Consider the following 17,791-nt stretch of genomic DNA (forward strand, 5'->3'; position numbering starts at 1 on the left):
TCATGCAGGACAAGTCTGTCGGGTCCGCTAGTATTGGTATATAATAATCGTCACCCCTAATGGTTGGTAATGTCATTTAGGCAGGTTGTACTTTTGTGACATTTCAACTTGGACTTCAAAACAGCTATCAAGCCGAAATCATGAGTGTGTGATCTAATTAATAGTAATTCACAGTGTAATGGCGGAAGTTTCTTTCAGAAAGGTTGCTTAAGCAGCGGCAGTGTCCCGAGTGCTCGGTTATGCTTGCGACCTGGTGTGCTCGCTCTCTTTCCAGAGCGAGTCGAGTCCACCTGTACCCGACAACAGACGCCAGGGGCGAGTGGGCAGCGGCGGAAGGTAACGAGTCGAGTCTAAGAGCACACAGAGACGACGAGTTCGGAGATGACGTCATGGGACTCACTGGCGGGCTTAAAACGATTATACGGAGGTCATCTGTGATCTCTGCACACCACCCGTCACACCACTTACCAGCCGGGTTAGCAGCTTCTGTGAAAATTATACGAGCTGTAATCATTCGTTCGAAACAAAGCTTGCTTTATTCGTACACAGTGTCTGGCGGGCAGTGGATGCCGTTGAACTGGTAGTCTCCGTCTTCCTGTTTTTCCGTATGGCGTTCAACACTGTGCCACGTAAGTAGTGAGGGGCATTACTAAAGGCGACAGAAAGTTCAGGTGTGACGAGCCTCCGCTTATCCCTATTCCTCTTTCCATATTCTCCCACGTAGTGCATTGCTTTGACCCAGGCGTGATCACTCCCATAGTAAAGAGGTGATATACTACAAGTAATCCACGGTGTGCAAAACCTATGAAAATTTTTGGATACATACATACGATTTTGAAGGACATCCTCGTCATTTTTCTCTTCATCACACGGATGTCCTTCAAAATCGTGTGTTTGTATCCAAAAATTTTGACGCAAATGCTGAAAATAGTTCTTGGATATTTTGCTTCTTGGAAGAAGCAGTAACAGACTATTACTATTTCAATAGCAAAATAAAAGTCATTTTCGTCAAAACGGGAAATATATTGGCTACTCAGATTTTCAATTCTGTTTTGCAAAGTTCTTTCACAGACGAAAACCCGGCCACAGTTCTCCAGTCACACACATGCAAACAAGAAGTACTCCATGTGACCTAAAGCATCAGGTTAACAGACGAGACGCATGTGTATACTAACTTCAAGAAATATGCGTTCTGGTCCGCCGTTACAACAGGCCAAAAGCGAGAGTAGACTGGACTCCTCTGTGACTAACTTTCAAAATCGTCAGCAGACTGATTAACATCAGTAAATGAAATGATAAAAGCTTTATTTAAATGTATGCTTTTAAAGTAACGATGTGATGTACTGTTCACAACTCAAAACTAACAGCGTTGATACTACTGAAACCTGAAATATCGCATAGTGTTGAAGAACTCATTTTGGTAATCAGCGTCTTTCTTTCGATACCCTTCACAAGAAAGTTACAAAACTATCAAAACTCATTCGTAACTGTAAGACTGCTGGACAGGAGAAAACGAAGTGAAGCCAGAGAACCCTAGAAGAACGCACGCACTTTTTATCTGGGGCAAAATGTGGTGTAAAGTGTGCCATTTCTACCTGTCGTCATTACGACGCTCCGATAAGGATTGTTAACATCTTATTTCCTGCTGGCATACCCTATTGTTCTGTACTTTCCTCAGCCAATTTCCGGCTGCAAGTGAGATGAAGTTTTTTGTTAGCCTTAAGACTTTAAGAGCGATCAGCTTCTCAATTAGGACCGGTGTTTTCCGACACACGCTCGCTGCAGAGTTAATTCTAAAAGTCCTGTCAGGGAGCAGCACTTTACAAAAGCTTTATAAGCGGATCAGGAAATGATCGCTCGAAATGGTAGAGGCAGCCGGCTGCCCTTGTGGGATATAGAAGTGGTGCTCGATTTGGGACGGAGGTAGTTTCCTCATTGTGTATTTCAGAAGTCCGGAGTAGGCGATCTTCCGTGATCAACCGAGTTACTTATACCAGTACGGAAGACAGAGAGAATTCGAAGTCCATTCCCGGGCGCGGCCGTAGCGTTCCACTTGGCGATATCCTATTTTTCTCGGCGTGTGTTGCGGATTAATCACCGTAGACTCGTTCGGTAAAGATAGAGAGACGTCAGAGCAAAGCGTGCACTCACGAGCTAGCTGAGGCTGGCGTTGGGTGAATTGGCTAGGGTTCATTCACTCCAAGAAACATCAGTGGTTTCGTGCAAATTTGGAGGTGCCGTCTTGTATGTGACTCTTTCCCTATTGGCTTTAAACTGTATTATTGCTTTGTTATGGTGACGATCAGCGAGAGTTGCTAGCGGCCATTTGGAGACGGTGTACGAACTGTTAGCGGCGTACATACATGGAGGTGAAAAAAGTCATGGGATACCTCCTAATATCATGTTGAACCTCCTTTTGCCCGGCGTTGTGCAGCAAGCCGACGTGGCATGGACTCAACAAGTCGTTGGAAGCTCCTTGAGCCATGCTGCTTCTATAGCCGTCCATAATCTCGAAAGTGTTGCCGGTGCGAGTTCTTTATGTCCCATAAATATTAGATGTGATACGTGTTGAGTGACTGGATGGCCAAATCATTCGTTCGAATTGTCCAGGATGTTCTCCATACCAATCACGAACAGTTGCCCAGTCACATGACATCGCTGTTTGGGAACATGAAGTCCATGACTGGCTGCAAATGTCTTCAGGTAGCTCAACATAACCATTTCCAATCAATTATCGGTTCACTTGGATCAGAGGACCCAGTCCATACTATATAAATACATTATGGAGCCAACATCATCTTGCACAGTGCCTTGCTAACAACTTCGGTCCATGGCTTCGTGGGGTCTGGGCCACGCTCGAACCCTCCCCTCGGCTCTTACCGACTGATCTTAGTACGCCAAGGTATTTCAGTCGTCAAGGATCCAACCGATATGGTAACGATCCCAGTAGAGGCGCTGCAGGCAGCATAGGCATTCGCGTTGGTCGTCTGCAGCTATAGCCCATTAACGGCAAAGCTCACAATACTGTCCTAACGGATATGTTCGACCCACGTGCGACAGTGATTTCTGCGGTCATTTATCGCATTGTTGGTTGTCTGTCAGCATTGACAACTAGATGTACACAGCGTGTGAACAAGACGGGGTGAGCCTGTAGGGCTTTTCTAGGCTGATACCTCTCTTCCGCTGATAGCGGGACGTGGTGCACAGATACGTAGTATCTAATCAGAAAACTGTGCTTTTATGACTATGAAGAGAGATTATGACGTACTCACATTAAATTAGTAAATGGGATGGGTAAATCAAGTTGCTGTTGTAATACATGCTTAAATGGACTACCAGATCAACTTAGGTTAGAAATATTTGCACGTCAGTAAACGGCGACAATCAGGGAGATCAACTGGAATGATTCAGCCGTGGTTGCTCTGGGCGCAGTTATCTGAGTTGGTTGGTAACTATCCGGTCACATTAGGCGTAGCAAGTGTTAACTATCAGCAACATTTGTTAGAATAACGCACTTCAACTGCGATTGGTTTCCCTCCATTTTAGGTCGTTACTTTTGACTTCTACGTTTGACGAGATTCGAAGAGAATGACTTTTTCAAATATTTTGAATAATTTGTAAATAATATACTATTATAGCCGGCCGCGGTGGTCTAGCGGTTCTAGGCGCTCAGTCTGGAGCCGCGCGACTGCTACGGTCGCAGGTTCGAATCCTGTCTCGGGCATGGATGTGTGTGATGTTCTTAGGTTAGTTAGGTTTGAGTAGTTCTAAGTTCTAGGGGACTGATGACCACAGATGTTAAGTCCCATAGTGCTCAGAGCCATTTGAACCATTTGAACCATACTATTATATATGCCTGGAAAGCTCGTTTATTAGTCTAACGTTCAATTGAATTTGGGAAATTATTGACGTAGACGTAAAGCAGATCTCCAATAAGAGCAGTATGGGCTGTATTTAATACATTTGTTGTAACAATAACAGTGAGCAGTTCTCTTTACTCATAATCTCATCTGTCATAATTAAATGTGGTTTATGTTGGTGCCCATGAACACACTTCTGACGGGGAGGTTATTACAAAGAGCAGAGTTGTCGAATTTGTTTTGTGTTCGTAAAATAAAAATGGAAAAAGGCATAAGTGATTATAACAAAGCCAAAAGGTAATGATAGTGGTCACAAGAGGTTTTAGGGAAAGCATTAGATGCAACTGCAAATGGAATGAGTGTGAGAACGGACGCTAAGGAATTCGGGATCCCTCGACCAAATTTTCGCAATCCCATTAATGAAACAGAAAATGTCACAGCTGTGCATTTCGCTGATGGTTTAACTGGAATTTTTTCATTTCATTTTATATTTGGTTTGATTCCTAAATTTCTTATTTCTGTAAATGTCAACAGATTTTTTATAATTCGTGAGCGCTACTATTTTTTTACTAAATGAGTCATTTGCAAACAGATTACTTTGCTACAACTATATGATAACAATTATTCAGAGAGTTTATTTTATCTTCTACATGTATAATAATTGAAGGCCATCACTCCTATTTAGGAGCAATAGTTTTAATAAGATACACTTGATGACTAACGCTTAAATACCCTACTGGCCATTAAAATTGCTACACCAAGAAGAAATGCAGATGATAAACGGGTATCACTGGACAAATATATTATACCAGAACTGACATGTGATTACATTTTCACGCAATTTGGGTGCATAGATCCTGATAAATCAGTACCCAGAACAACCACCACTGGCCGTAATAACGGCCTTGATGCGCCTGGGCATTGAGTCAAACAGAGCTTGGATGGCGTGTACAGGTAAGCTGCCCATGCAGCTTCAACACGATACCACAGTTCTTCAAGAGTAGTGACTAGCGTATAGTGACGAGCCAGTTGCTCGACCACCATTGACCAGACGTTTTCAATTGATGAGAGATCTGGAGAATGTGCTGGCCAGGGCAGCAGTCGAACATTTTCTGTATCCAGAAAGGCCCGTACAGGACCTGCAACATGCGGTCGTGCATTATCCTGCTGAAATGTAGGGTAGAGCCACAAATAAACGGTAGAGCCACGGGTCGTAACACATCTGAAATGTAACGTCCACTGTTCAAAGTGCCGTCAATGCGAACAAGAGGTGACCGAGACGTGTAACCAATGGCACCCCGTAACATAACGCCGGGTGATACTCCAATATGGTAATGACGAATACACGCTTCCAATGTGCGTTCACCGCGATGTCGCCAAACACGGATGCGACCATCAAGATGCTGTAAACATAACCTGGATTCATCCGAAATAATGACGTTTTGCCATTCGTGCAGCCAGCCTCGTCGTTGAGTACACCATCGCAGGCGCTCTTGTCTGTGATGCAGCGTCAAGGGTAACCGCAGCCATGGTCTCCGACGTGCTGCAAACGTCGAACTGTTCGTGCAGATAGTTGTTGTTTTGCAAACGTCCCCATCTGTTAACTCAGGAATCGAGACGTGGCTGCACGATCCGTTACAGCCATGCGTTGATAAGATGCCTGTCATCTCGACTGCTAGTGATACGAGGTCGTTGGGATCCAGCACGGCGTTCCGTATTACCCTCCTGAAACCACCAATTCCATATTCTGCTAACAGTCATTGGATCTCGACCAACGCGAGCAGCAATGTCGCGATACGATAAACCGCAATCGCGATAGGCTACAATCCGACCTTTATCAGTCGGAAACGTGATGGTACACATTTCTTCTCCTTACACGAGCCATCACAACAACGTTTCACGAGGCAACGCCGGTCAACTGCTGCTTGTGTATGAGTAATCGGTTGGAAACTTTCCTCATGTCAGCACGTTGTAGGTGTCGCCACCGGCGCCAACCTTGTGTGAATGCTCTGAAAAGCTAATCATTTGCATACCACAGCATCTTCTTCGTGACGGTTAAATTTCGCGTCTGTAGCACGTCATCTTCGTGGTGTAGCAATTTTAATGGCCAGTAGTGTATTTATTCATACACAGGTAAAAATTATGATATTTTTAATTCTCCCTTTCTTTTCTTACAGACAAATAAATAGACTTCGTAGCACTGTAGATAGCATTTCCGCAAATGCTCAGATTAGTGCGATAGATGCTGTCGAATCTTAAGCAGCTCTTAACTGATACACCTACCTTATTTAATTTTCATTCTAATTCTATGCTTAGTGTAGAGAAAACCAAAGGTGAAAGATGTGGCGCATGGAAGACAACTACATCTTGCTCCCCAGCTTAAATTAGGGTCGTTGTATATGAAGAGATAAAAGAAACGTTTTGGTCTATTCTCATAACTTGCTTCCTTAGTGTTTCTTTTTGATCAGAGACCCTTCTGAATATTCTTATGACCACGAGAAGTCTTCACATATATCCTGCTGTGAAATGGAGGCAAAAGAAAACCTGCATCCTCGGCGCAGTTGAGTAGAGAACCTTTTTTAATATATTTATTTACTACCTTTCTGGGAGCGCAGCTACGTCATCTCAAATATGGAATGTCAATTACTACGAATAAGGTGACGAAACTAATGGCAACACAATACCCTGTCCCCAAGTGCAGAAACTCTCCCATCCAGCCGGAATCGAACCAGGGTCCCTTCGATTAGCAATCCGCCGCGCTTACCGCGCAGCTACTGATGCGGATGAGTAGAGAGTGAACTGGACGAGGCGGCTTATGTACAGTTTTTACTGTCTCGACATGCCGCTGGAGATATAGACCGTACGCGAATTCTTACTTTAGGACAAGGAGGGTTGTCGGCAAGGGAAGTCATCAAACTGGCGTTCGGTGCAACCACGTCACTGTAACGCGCAGTCGCTATCGTGAAATCCAAACCACTGAAGGAGTGACCCTTAGTGACTGCCCGAGGTCAACGACACCAGCTGATGACCGCCGTCCACCCCGAAGAAAATGCTGTGTAACAGCGAACTTTCTTTTTTGGGGGGGAGCTGGGGGGCTATGTCGACCCAGACACTCGCTACGGATCAGTTTGGCCTCTAGGCGTCCATTACGAGCGACAGTGAAAATCCCCCACCCACCTACTCCAGCTCCGTGATGCAGAAAGAAGACGAGCAAGGGAACCCTTGGAATGAAACATGCATCAAAGGTGCCGGGTCCTTTCCACTGTCGTGCGCCTGTTTTTTCTGAAGCCCGATTATCGTTGTAGAAAAGTGAGGAGGCTGCCAACTACCAAAAGCACGTCATAGGCATGCAGTCCCACTGGTTTTTCGGGGAGATGGATGAGTGATCTGTTGGGCTGGTATCATGTACGGGGCTAGGACTTCATGTGATGCCACACTCACTAGGTGTAATGAAACTTAAGGGGTGTCCAAATGAAAAGGTACGAAACATCGTAACAACTACACCAGTTGAAATTTCCAAATTCTCTTTTGGGGTAATGCAATCGGACGTCTAGGGAGGCGAATGTAGTGTCGTCACTTCCCCATGAAAAATTCAGATATGTGTTTAGCGAGCAACCTTGTAAACAGGAATGGAGATTTTTTGTTTAAACTCTGCTTGGAATCCTGCACTCTCCATTGTCAAAACAACAGCGGTACCTCTGACTTTGGTCATCTTTGGTGGCACTGATGTTCAGTGAGTATGTGTGTCCTGAATTACTCCAAGAACCGAGGTTGTACGTCGCCAGTCCGTTGCGGTTTGTGCCTAGAAAATGGCGGGGTATACTCCCGCCGAAGTATCGGCGGTCGCTGTCAATATTACCTGGCTGAATTCCCGTAAGTTGTTTGAAAAATGTCAGTGAAGTAAACTCGTGATACTAAACTGAATTATGAGACAGTGACTGGCGGGCGGTGCTAGGCAGCAGACGGTGCGGTTACTCACGCGGCAGGCAGCGCGACTCGTCGGCCGAGGCGAGCAGGTTCTCGCGGCAGACGCAGCGCCTCTCGCGGCACTCGCTGTAGGCGACGCGGACTGCGCACTCGTGGTTCCTGCTGCACGCCGAGCCCAGCTTCCCGTCGCCTGCAACAGACGCGTTAAATCAGGCAACGCGCCGAGGAAATCCTCTCACTACTGCTCGTTGGGGGTATTTTCTTTTCCATGTGCGAGAGACTTCCACCCAGCGTATGCATAAAGTATGAAGAAGAGCAGATAGAAGAGGTTGACACTCTTAAATTCCTGGGATTACAACTTGATAATAAATTCAGTTGGGAGGAGCACACCACAAAACTGCAAAAACGCATTAACAAATCTGTATTTGCAATTTGAGTGTTAGCAGACACAGGCGATATAAAAATGAAAAAGCTTGCATACTTTGCCTACTTTCATTCCATAATGTCATATGGTATAATATTTTGGGGTAACTCTTCAAGTCAAACAAAAGTTTTCAGAGTCCAAAAGTGTGTAATACGTATTATTTGTGGAGTAAATTCACGGATGTCCTGTAGAAACCTCTTCAAAGAACTCGGTATACTAACTACTACCTCTCAGTATATTTACTCCTTAATGAAATTTGTCCTAAATAATATATCTCCTTTTCCAACAAACAGCTCAGGTCATACATACAATACCAGGAACAAAAAAAGATCTGCACAAGGACTTAAAAGCACTTACTTTAGTTCAGAAAGGGGTCCACTACTAAGGAACACTCATCTTCAATAATTTGCCAGCAAACATAGAAAAATTAGTTACAAATAGAGATCAGTTTAAAAGGATCCTGAAAGACTTACTAGTGGCCAACTCCTTCTACTCCACTGACGAATTTTTTAATAGAAACAAATGATGTGTTGTATATAGTCATACTATTAGTATTGTTATTTCAGCTTACAATAAATAAATAAATAAATATTGACATGTTCCACATCCACGAGGATCTCCTCAGCACGGATCTATTGAACGAAAAACTAATCTAATCTAATTGGCCACTCGCCGCAAGTGTGGCTACCGTAGCGCTCTTGGCGTGTTACTGCACTGACAAGGAAACGTTGCTAACTCGACCTCATATTTTAAGAAGAAAAACGAACACTCCCAAAATATCAGCCCCAGCAATAGATCTCGCGCAAAAATTTGGTCCGTAATTTTAACAGTACACAGTTATGACTACCTGAAAATACAGCTTTTAAACTTTCGCGGGCACTGTTTTGTCGCTCTCTCCGCCTCATTGCAGCTGCCCAACGCCCGAATGCGAAGTACTGTACAGCGATGTGAGTAAGAAGTTTATGAAATACTGTTTTGACTTACTGGTAACAGGCTTTGTTAATTGTGGCTAAGTGTGCGGTTTCTAACCTGTGGCTGGTGCCAGAGATCTCTTTACTTTCAACATTACGATGTTGTGATTCATAAACGCAGTTTAAATCGTTGAATGAATTGTTTTGTCTTTAGAGAAGTGGCGCGGTGCCATTTAATTAATAATATCGCCGTTGTGCGTTATTTTGTCTAGATCTTAAAGCTCGCACTGTGAAAGTGCGACTGGTGTGACGGAGCGGTTCTAGGATCTTCAGCCTGGAACTGCGAGACCGCTACGGTCAGAGGTTCGAATCCTGCCTCGGGCATGGATGTGTGTGATGTTCTTAGGTCAGTTAGGTTTAAGCAGTTCTAAGTTCTAGGGGACTGATGGTCTCAGATGTTAAGTTCCGCCGGCCGAAGTGGCCGTGCGGTTAAAGGCGCTGCAGTCTGGAACCGCAAGACCGCTACGGTCGCAGGTTCGAATCCTGCCTCGGGCATGGATGTTTGTGATGTCCTTAGGTTAGTTAGGTTTAACTAATTCTAAGTTCTAGGGGACTAATGACCTCAGCAGTTGAGTCCCATAGTGCTCAGAGCCATTTGAACCCATTTTTTGTTAAGTTCCATAGTGCTCAGATCCATACATTTGGAGGAGATGCGGCATTCTTCAACGTGATTGGCATGATTAAATTGTAAATCGAAAATCATTAATCTCATTTCATAATTATTCTTCAGTTAAACTTTTGTGTTCTGCCTTACGGCAGGTTTTGTCATGGGGGAAGCCTCGTCAGAGAGGTCCACCGCATGAGCGTCTATGGAAGTGATTCCAGTGGTCGTTTCTCGTTGCCTTCCACTGATGAGGATGAAATGATAATGAGGACAACACAACACCCAGTCCCTGACCGGAGAAAATCTCCAACCCAGCCGGGAATCGAGCCCGGGCTCCTTGGCGTAATAGCCGCCGCGCTGACCACTCAGCTATCGGAGCGGACATTCTTCAGTTACTTGGGTTTATTAATTTTGACTTTGAGGCGTGTATACAGGATATTGAAAAAAAGTTGACAAACTAATGTGGCGCATCGGGCATACAACAAGGATCGGCAATCACATTGGGCCTGGAAGTCGCAAATGCCACGAGAGGGCGCTACGGTCACGAGAGGTCGTTGCTACACAAAGACGTGTGGAGCGCACGGAAAAGTGATCACTCACGCCGTGAAAGCGGTGAGAATAGGCTATCTGCACGTATCGCATTTGTCACACGGCGCGGTCAACTGCATTGGACGGGAATCCGTGCGGTTGTATCGTGCAAAAAAATCTCGATAGAAAGGTGCCGTGCCACACATTATTCGCCACCCTGCAGCGTCCATTGTGCGAAACCGTCTCGTTCCATGCGCACAAGCTGGCTGCTGGTCGCCAACGAACAACACGGACAGTTGTGGTGGAAGAAAGCGTTCTCGAAAGGGTGCAACATACGCCGTCAACGAGTACACGGGGTGTATCCCGCGCCGCTGGTATCCCCTAACCATTATACACGACGAAGTACTACATCCGTTTCATTTCCAAAGCGCCCAGGGTTTGCAATCAGCGGACTACAACAAGCACATGGGACATAAAAGTTTTCTGGGTATGGTACCACGTCACAGTGACGTGTTATGACGCCGTACCATACACAGAAAACTTTTATGTGGACTGACTCTGGCCGCGGAAGCCTATGCAATTATATAAGCACATGGGATTTCCGCGATAGTTTCTGCAGGAATCTTCTGCAGACAGAAGCTTCACAGCGTGTGTCCTCTTCACCGATGAGGCTGCTTTCTCTCTAGAGGGTGTGATGAACGTTCACAAGCTGCTTGCGTGGGCGGATGTGAACTTCACCTGCGTATACGCCATAACGCAAATTTATCGTTACCGTGTGGGCTGGCGGTTACTGTTTAATTGGGCAGTACGTTCTCCCGGACCGACTTGACGATCTTGCGAGAGGATCTGCCTGAAACGCTGTCGATGTTCCCATGCCTATTCCCCGCATTCGATTTCAGCACGACGGAGCCCCAGCGCACTCCAGCAAACAAGTGAGGACACATCTGCAGGCAACCTTTCCCTGCCCTTGGAATGGTCGCAGTGCGGCCAGTCGCATGGCCACCACGATTACGCCATCTTTCCCGAATCAATTCTTTCCTGTGGGGGTCTCTGAAGGGCCTTGTGTATGAAACACTTGTTACATCGCCGGAGGGCCCAGTGGACAGGATTGTTGTTGCAGCAGGATGTCTTCGAAATACACAAGGTACCTTTGAAAGGGTCGATGTCAGGCGTGTATTGATGCATCTGTACAAAACTTTGAGAATCTCCTGTAGTGGACGTCCATTTGCTGCACGTGAGTGGCCCAGCGATTCTAGGCGCTTCAGTTTGGAACCGCTCGACCGCTCCGGTCGCAGGTTTGAATCCTGCCTCGGGCATGGGTGTGTGTGATGTCGTTAGGTTAGTTAGGTTTAAGTAGTTCTAAGTTCTAGGGGACTGATGACCTCAGAAGTTAAGTCCCATAGTGCTCAGACCCATTTGAACCATTTGAGCAGCACGTGACTAAATAACTGTAAAGCCCAGAATGAGAATTTCACTCTGCAGCGGAGTGTGCGCTAATATGAAAGTTCCTGGCGGATTACAACTGTGTGCCGGACCGAGACTCGAACTCGGGTGAGTGCTCTGCCGTCTGAGCAACTCAAGCACGACCCACCTCACTGCTTTACTTTTGCCAGTACCTCGTCTCCTACCTTCCAAACTTCACAGAAGCTCTCCTGCGTAACTTGCAGAACTATAGCACTTCTGGAAGAAAGGCTGTGAGGATGGGGCTTGAGTCATGCTTGGATAGCTCAGACGGTAGAGCACTTGCCCGCGAAAAGCAAATGTCCCGAGTTCGAGTCTCCGTCCGGCATACTGTTTCAATGTGCCAGGAAGTTTCATGTCAGTGCACACTCCACTGCAGAGTGAAAATCTCATTCTGGAAACATCCCCCAGGCTCTGGCGTAGCCATGTGTCTGAGATATCCTTTTTTCCAGCAGTGCTAGTTCAACAACTTTCACAGGAGAGCTTCTGTGAGGCTTGGAATGTAGAAGATGAGGTACTGGCTAAAGTAAAGCTGTGAGAAGGGGCGTGAGTCGTGCTTCGGTAGCTCCGACGGTAGAGTACTTGTCCGCGAAAGGCACAGGTGCCCAGTTTGAGTCTCGGTCCGGCACCCAGTTTTAAACTGTAAAGCCATTTAGTAGCTCCGGATCGCCTTTGCGACGCCTGGTTCCCATCTGATTACTGATTCTTCTAGTATGCTAGATGTGCCATACAGTTTGTAAACGTTTTTTTGAGTCACCCTGTGTAGCTACAGGATATGAACAGCTAATATTGTTAAAATAACATTGAACGTATATGTGCTATGTTAGATGGTCATATTACTTAGTATTTTTCGCATAGAGTGACATGACGTTCTAGAACAAGTTTTCAGAACGCGTTGGGCAGTAGTGTCCGCTGCACCCGTCTTGTTCCCTCGCCTTCAGTGTCCCAGGAATAGGGAAGGCCCTGGTTGTCACTCAGCTGTACAGAACTCGCTCGGGAATTGGGCGGTTATAGTGGGGTGGAGCGAGCGACAAACAGCCGGTGGGCGCGAAGTTTATAAGTTGTACTTTCAGAAGTTCATAACTGCATTCTATGGGAATTCGGTCCAGATTTCGCACAGTGATGATTTCTGGGGCTGATACTTGCAACTGTACTTTGTTCGCCCCTAAATATGAGATCGAGTTGGTGTTATTTCCGCGTGATACTCTCCTGCCTGCCTCGAGTGGTAGTTTCTGTTTACTTGTTGGTACCAGAAGTACATGTGTTTGAGTGCTATCTGCTGTGCAGTTTGGCAGTGAAAGTGAGGTTACGAAGGTCCACCATTCTTACAAAAAGTCGGAACGTCGTAAAAGAATTAAGGAACTAACAATGATAACAGGTAGCCAAAGCAAAACTCATATTTGATGTATTTAACAAACGTCTTACAGCAAATTCCCCACACTCCTGAAAACTGAAAGACTACGAAAAGTGTCACTCAAACATTTCAAAACATCGACATTTACTTACTCGAGAAAATATGTATCCAGACAAACACAATAACAACAGTTAGAAGGCAGTAACTGGTGGCTTTCTACTCTACGCTTTGTGCCTTATTTTCTTTCTAAGTATTAAACAGCATCAAAGATTGTTTTATCTTTCATTAGAGCTTGATTCTCACTGTCGACACAATGTTCACTAAATAAAATCAATTTTCATCTGTTTGTGCCTCCATATATATCTACCGTAAAGGTTTCTTCTAATTCCAGGTACCGTAAGGCCTAAATAATTTTTCACTTTAAGATAGTGTTTCTGTTTCACTGTAACCTGAATTTGAGGGTGTGCAGTCCTCAGCATACTTACGATTTCGGAACTCTCAGCACATTCTATTGACGTCACCGACCCACTCTCGACGTGATTTATGCGCTGAAGTGTGATGCGTACAGACTGCGAGTAGAAAACACCGTCCCTCTACGGAAAACGGCTTACAGAAAAGTTCTTTGTGGGAGTCTTTGACAATACTCCATCTCCCACATCTTTCTCACGCCTCAGGGAAATCACTTTGTCAAGAACACGCGATAACATCCCAGAGATTACTAATATGGCAGAAGAGTCAACGTTGGCTTGAAAATAGTTTATAAAAGAATTAGCTATGTTGATGAGACTGCGTCTGAGGCCAAGGTTTTGGAATCGCTGCCAGGAAATTTATAAACTCTTGAGGAGTAAGCAGTTGCATTGCATGCGCAGACGGCATACTGATGGTTACAGCAATACGCAAACTGAAAAAGCATGGAAGATCACGCTTTAACGCAATGTTAACGAAGAGGTCATCAGAGTTGGGCTACAAGTTCACGTAGGGCGAGGAAGGAAATTGGGCCGTGTCTTCTACGAAGGAAGCATCCCGGAATTTGCCGTAATTGAATCAGGAAAATCACGGAAAACCTAAATGAGGTTCGTCTGGTAGGAATTCGAGATCAGTGTCCTAGAGACACCATGCCACTTTCGATACACCAATGACAAGACAAATGAAATCAGATGCTAAGTCGCAGTAGAATTTTTTTATTGCTTTTCATTTCCTGCCCCTGAAGGTACAGTGGCCTGTTCGAATAATGGCCATTAGCAGAGTCAGGAACTTTTTAACGAAATACCAGGTGGACTGGTAGTGGGGTAGAGTGTAGAGTATTTCAGAAGGGATTTCCAATACCGCTATTTGCTTTACAGTCAAGGGAAGCCTCTCGAACAACTTTTTCGGTGTGGGAGGGGGCGAAGTTGGGAGCTATTTTTATTTAATTCCGGAATGAAATGCTCTATACTAAAAATATGAAACCTAGTGTATCTGAATGTGTATTTGTTCATGTGTATATTGAGTAAAGTCGATGACTAGTTGGAAAATTGTATGTGACGTGACTGCCGTGCAACATTGTGTAAATAGTAACGTTAAGAGGGTAACCGTACATAATGTGACTTCGAGAAATATTATTCTCCATAATAACAGTAATTGACAAAAACATTACGGTGGCCTATAGACCTGTATCGGAAATACAATGAACTTTTTCTTGTAGTGATATTAATATTTGGGACAATCACTTAAGTGGATGTAACAGTAAACTAATTAAAATGAAAAGAAAAGACAGTCTGGTCACTATTTTACGAGAGATAAGTTTGCAAATGTATCTGCACTACGGTTTAAGAGTAAATTTAATCATCTCTCCATAAAACTTCACTGAGATGCTGCAACATTAAACAGGTGCAGAATATTGCATCCGTAGCAAATACGCTCGTGGCAACATCATCAACATCCAAAATGCATATTAATTGTACGCATCATTATGAAAACCAATTTTTATCAATGTTACTGTATAAATGTGTGGTATGATGTTGAAGACAATCCGATTATTGGTCCTTATTGCGTTGGCGCTCACGCGCGCGCACACACACACACACACACACACACACACACACACACACACCACCACCACCACCACCACCACCACCACCACCCCTGGCATTGCTTTTATGTCAAATCTGTCTTTTAAAAACGGCTCTGCCGACCATGACCAGATGGCACTGGTGTCATTTTCCTTAACATTTCACAGTAGCGATTGATTTGAAATGAAAAACGAAACAAATACAAGGGGGTAACTTCTGCTCCTTAACTCCTATTTGCCCAAAAGAATAAAGCAAATTAGTCCATATTAGTGGCACGACTATTATCCACACATGCTGCTCCAACTCTGTGACAGAGTTTATGAATTCTGATATCTGGCGAGTCTCTCGACAATCCATGACAACATATTTTCAGTGGGTAAGAGAGCTGGAAAGCGTGCTGGCCACGGCAACAGTCGAACCGCTTCGGTACAGCGTTAGGACAGGACAACTCTGGCAACAAATGGTCTTGCGTTATCTCGTTGAAATAAAACGGCACGGAGACCCCGAACATGGACATAGCCACATGCGATAACACGTCATAAATGTAAAAGCTGTATTCCTCTTATGCGTGCGTAATGTAGAAGCTCTCAACTCCTACTTGCTTTATGCGGTCATGTTGAAATGACAATCATTTACAATGAGGTGACAATGGTCATAGGATAGCGATATGCGCACATACAGGTGGCGGTAGCATCGTGCACACAAGGTATAAAATAACAGTGCATTGGCGGAGCTATCATATTTTCTCATGTGAAAATTTTTCCTATGTGATTGAGGCCCCTCGACGGGAATTAACAGACTTTGAACGTCCAGTGGTAGCTCGAGCTAGAGGCATGGGACAGTCCATTTCGGAAATCGTTCGGAAATTCAATATTCCGAGACCCACAGTGACAACAATGTGCCGAGAGTATCTAATTTAAGGAGTTACCCCTAGTGTACAGTGACTGAGTGAGATACGAGTGAACAGTGTGGTATTACATTATTTAGTAAGTTATTTGTAACAAAAGTATTGTATACCAGGAGTAAAATCTAATAATTGTCTGTTAACTAGAAGTCCGTAAATATATGGGTATACGAATTAACGTATTTTAAATTGGTCTAAACTTGTAAATACTTTGACATGTCCTATAGCCTTGTAAAAAGAGATCTACGGGTGAATAAAGCTACTACTACTACTACTACTACCACTACTACTACTACTATCGCAAACAACACAGTGGCCAACGGCCCTCAGTTGACGACCGAGAGCAGCTGAGATTACGTAGAGATGCCAGCATTAACACACAAACAACACTGCGTGAAATAACAGCAAAAATCAATGTGAGATGCACGACGAACATACCCGTTAGGGCAGTGCGGCGAAATTTGGCATTAATGGGCTATGGCAGCAGACGACCGACGCGCCTGTAGCGCCTGTCCTGGGCTCGTGAACATATCGATTGGACCCTAGACCATTGGAAATCCTTGACCTGGTCAGATGGGTCCCGATTTCAATTGTTAAGGGCTGCTGGTAGGATTAGGGAGTGGCGCAGACCCCACGACTCCAAGGACCCAAGTAGTCAACAAGGCACTGAGTAAACTAGTGGTGGCTCCATAATGGTATGGTCTGTGTTTACATGGAATGGACTGAATCCTATGGTCCAATTGAACTGATCAATGACTGTAAATGGTTATGTTCGGCTACTTGGAGACCATTTGCAACCACTCATGGACTTCATTGTTCCAAAGAACGATGGAAGTCCTATGAATGACAATGCGCCATGTGGCCGGGCCACAGTTGCTCACGATTGGTTTGAAGAACGTTCTGGACAATTCGAGCCAATGATTTGGCCAACCAGATCGCCCGACAAGAATCCCATCGAACATTTATAGGAAATAATCGGAGGTTGCATGTTGCTTTCATGGTGTTGCACTGCTGCTGGCCAGCAGAGTGCAGTAACCGCCACAGGGTGGGGAGGTCAGGCTGTGGCGTGGGAGACAGCGGCGGCCGGCAGCGTATGAGCTCCGCAGACGCCGCCGCCGTCACCGTCGCCTCCGCTTGGTAACCGCGCCACGCCACACACTTCCTCATCAGGCACCGGATGGCGACGTGTGATTCGCTTAGCTCACCATCAGCCTTCTGAGACTCAGCTGACGGCTAAATGCGCTACAGCATTACGCCAAGCAAACGGCAGCTCACTTCGTGCTCATGCTGCTCACGGTCAAACGTAACACCATCTCTCGCGTTTTCAACAAACATTTGTTACAGTAATTAATAAATAAAAATAAATGTCGTGTGGCTAGGGCCTCTCATCGGCTAGACCGTTCGCTGGGTACAAGTCTTTCGATTGGACGCCACTTCGGCGACTTTTGCGCGTCGACAGGGTTGAAATGAAGCTGATTAGGACAACCCAACACCCAGTCCCTGAGCGGAGAAAATATCCGACCCAGCCGTGAATCGAACCCGGGCCCTTAGGATTGACATTCTGTCGCGCTGACCACTCGGCTAGCGGGGGCGGACAATTAATAAATAAAAGCCGTTGACTTAACGTTCTAAGTACATACGAACCCTCATGTTCTTCACCTAAAAGTGTGGAGACAAAAAATGGCTTACTTATTCATTACCCCATTC

The 17,791-nt window shown here is 45.2% G+C and overlaps 1 protein-coding gene across 1 annotated transcript in view; it reads right to left on the reverse strand.

Annotated features, from left to right (window-relative positions):
* Window positions 1-17,251, reverse strand: part of LOC124594214 — a 43,500-nt gene extending 26,249 nt beyond the window's left edge. Inside the window, exons 1-2 of the mRNA XM_047132577.1 lie at window positions 17,071-17,251; window positions 7,840-7,977 (exon numbers count right to left, since the gene is read on the reverse strand). Of these exons, the coding sequence (XP_046988533.1) occupies window positions 7,840-7,977; window positions 17,071-17,251 (319 nt within the window). The remainder of the gene's footprint in view (window positions 1-7,839; window positions 7,978-17,070) is intronic.
* Window positions 17,252-17,791: the final 540 nt, after the last annotated feature.

The sequence above is a fragment of the Schistocerca americana genome, chromosome 1 (assembly GCF_021461395.2).
Source record: "Schistocerca americana isolate TAMUIC-IGC-003095 chromosome 1, iqSchAmer2.1, whole genome shotgun sequence".
Taxonomy (NCBI): domain Eukaryota; kingdom Metazoa; phylum Arthropoda; class Insecta; order Orthoptera; family Acrididae; genus Schistocerca; species Schistocerca americana.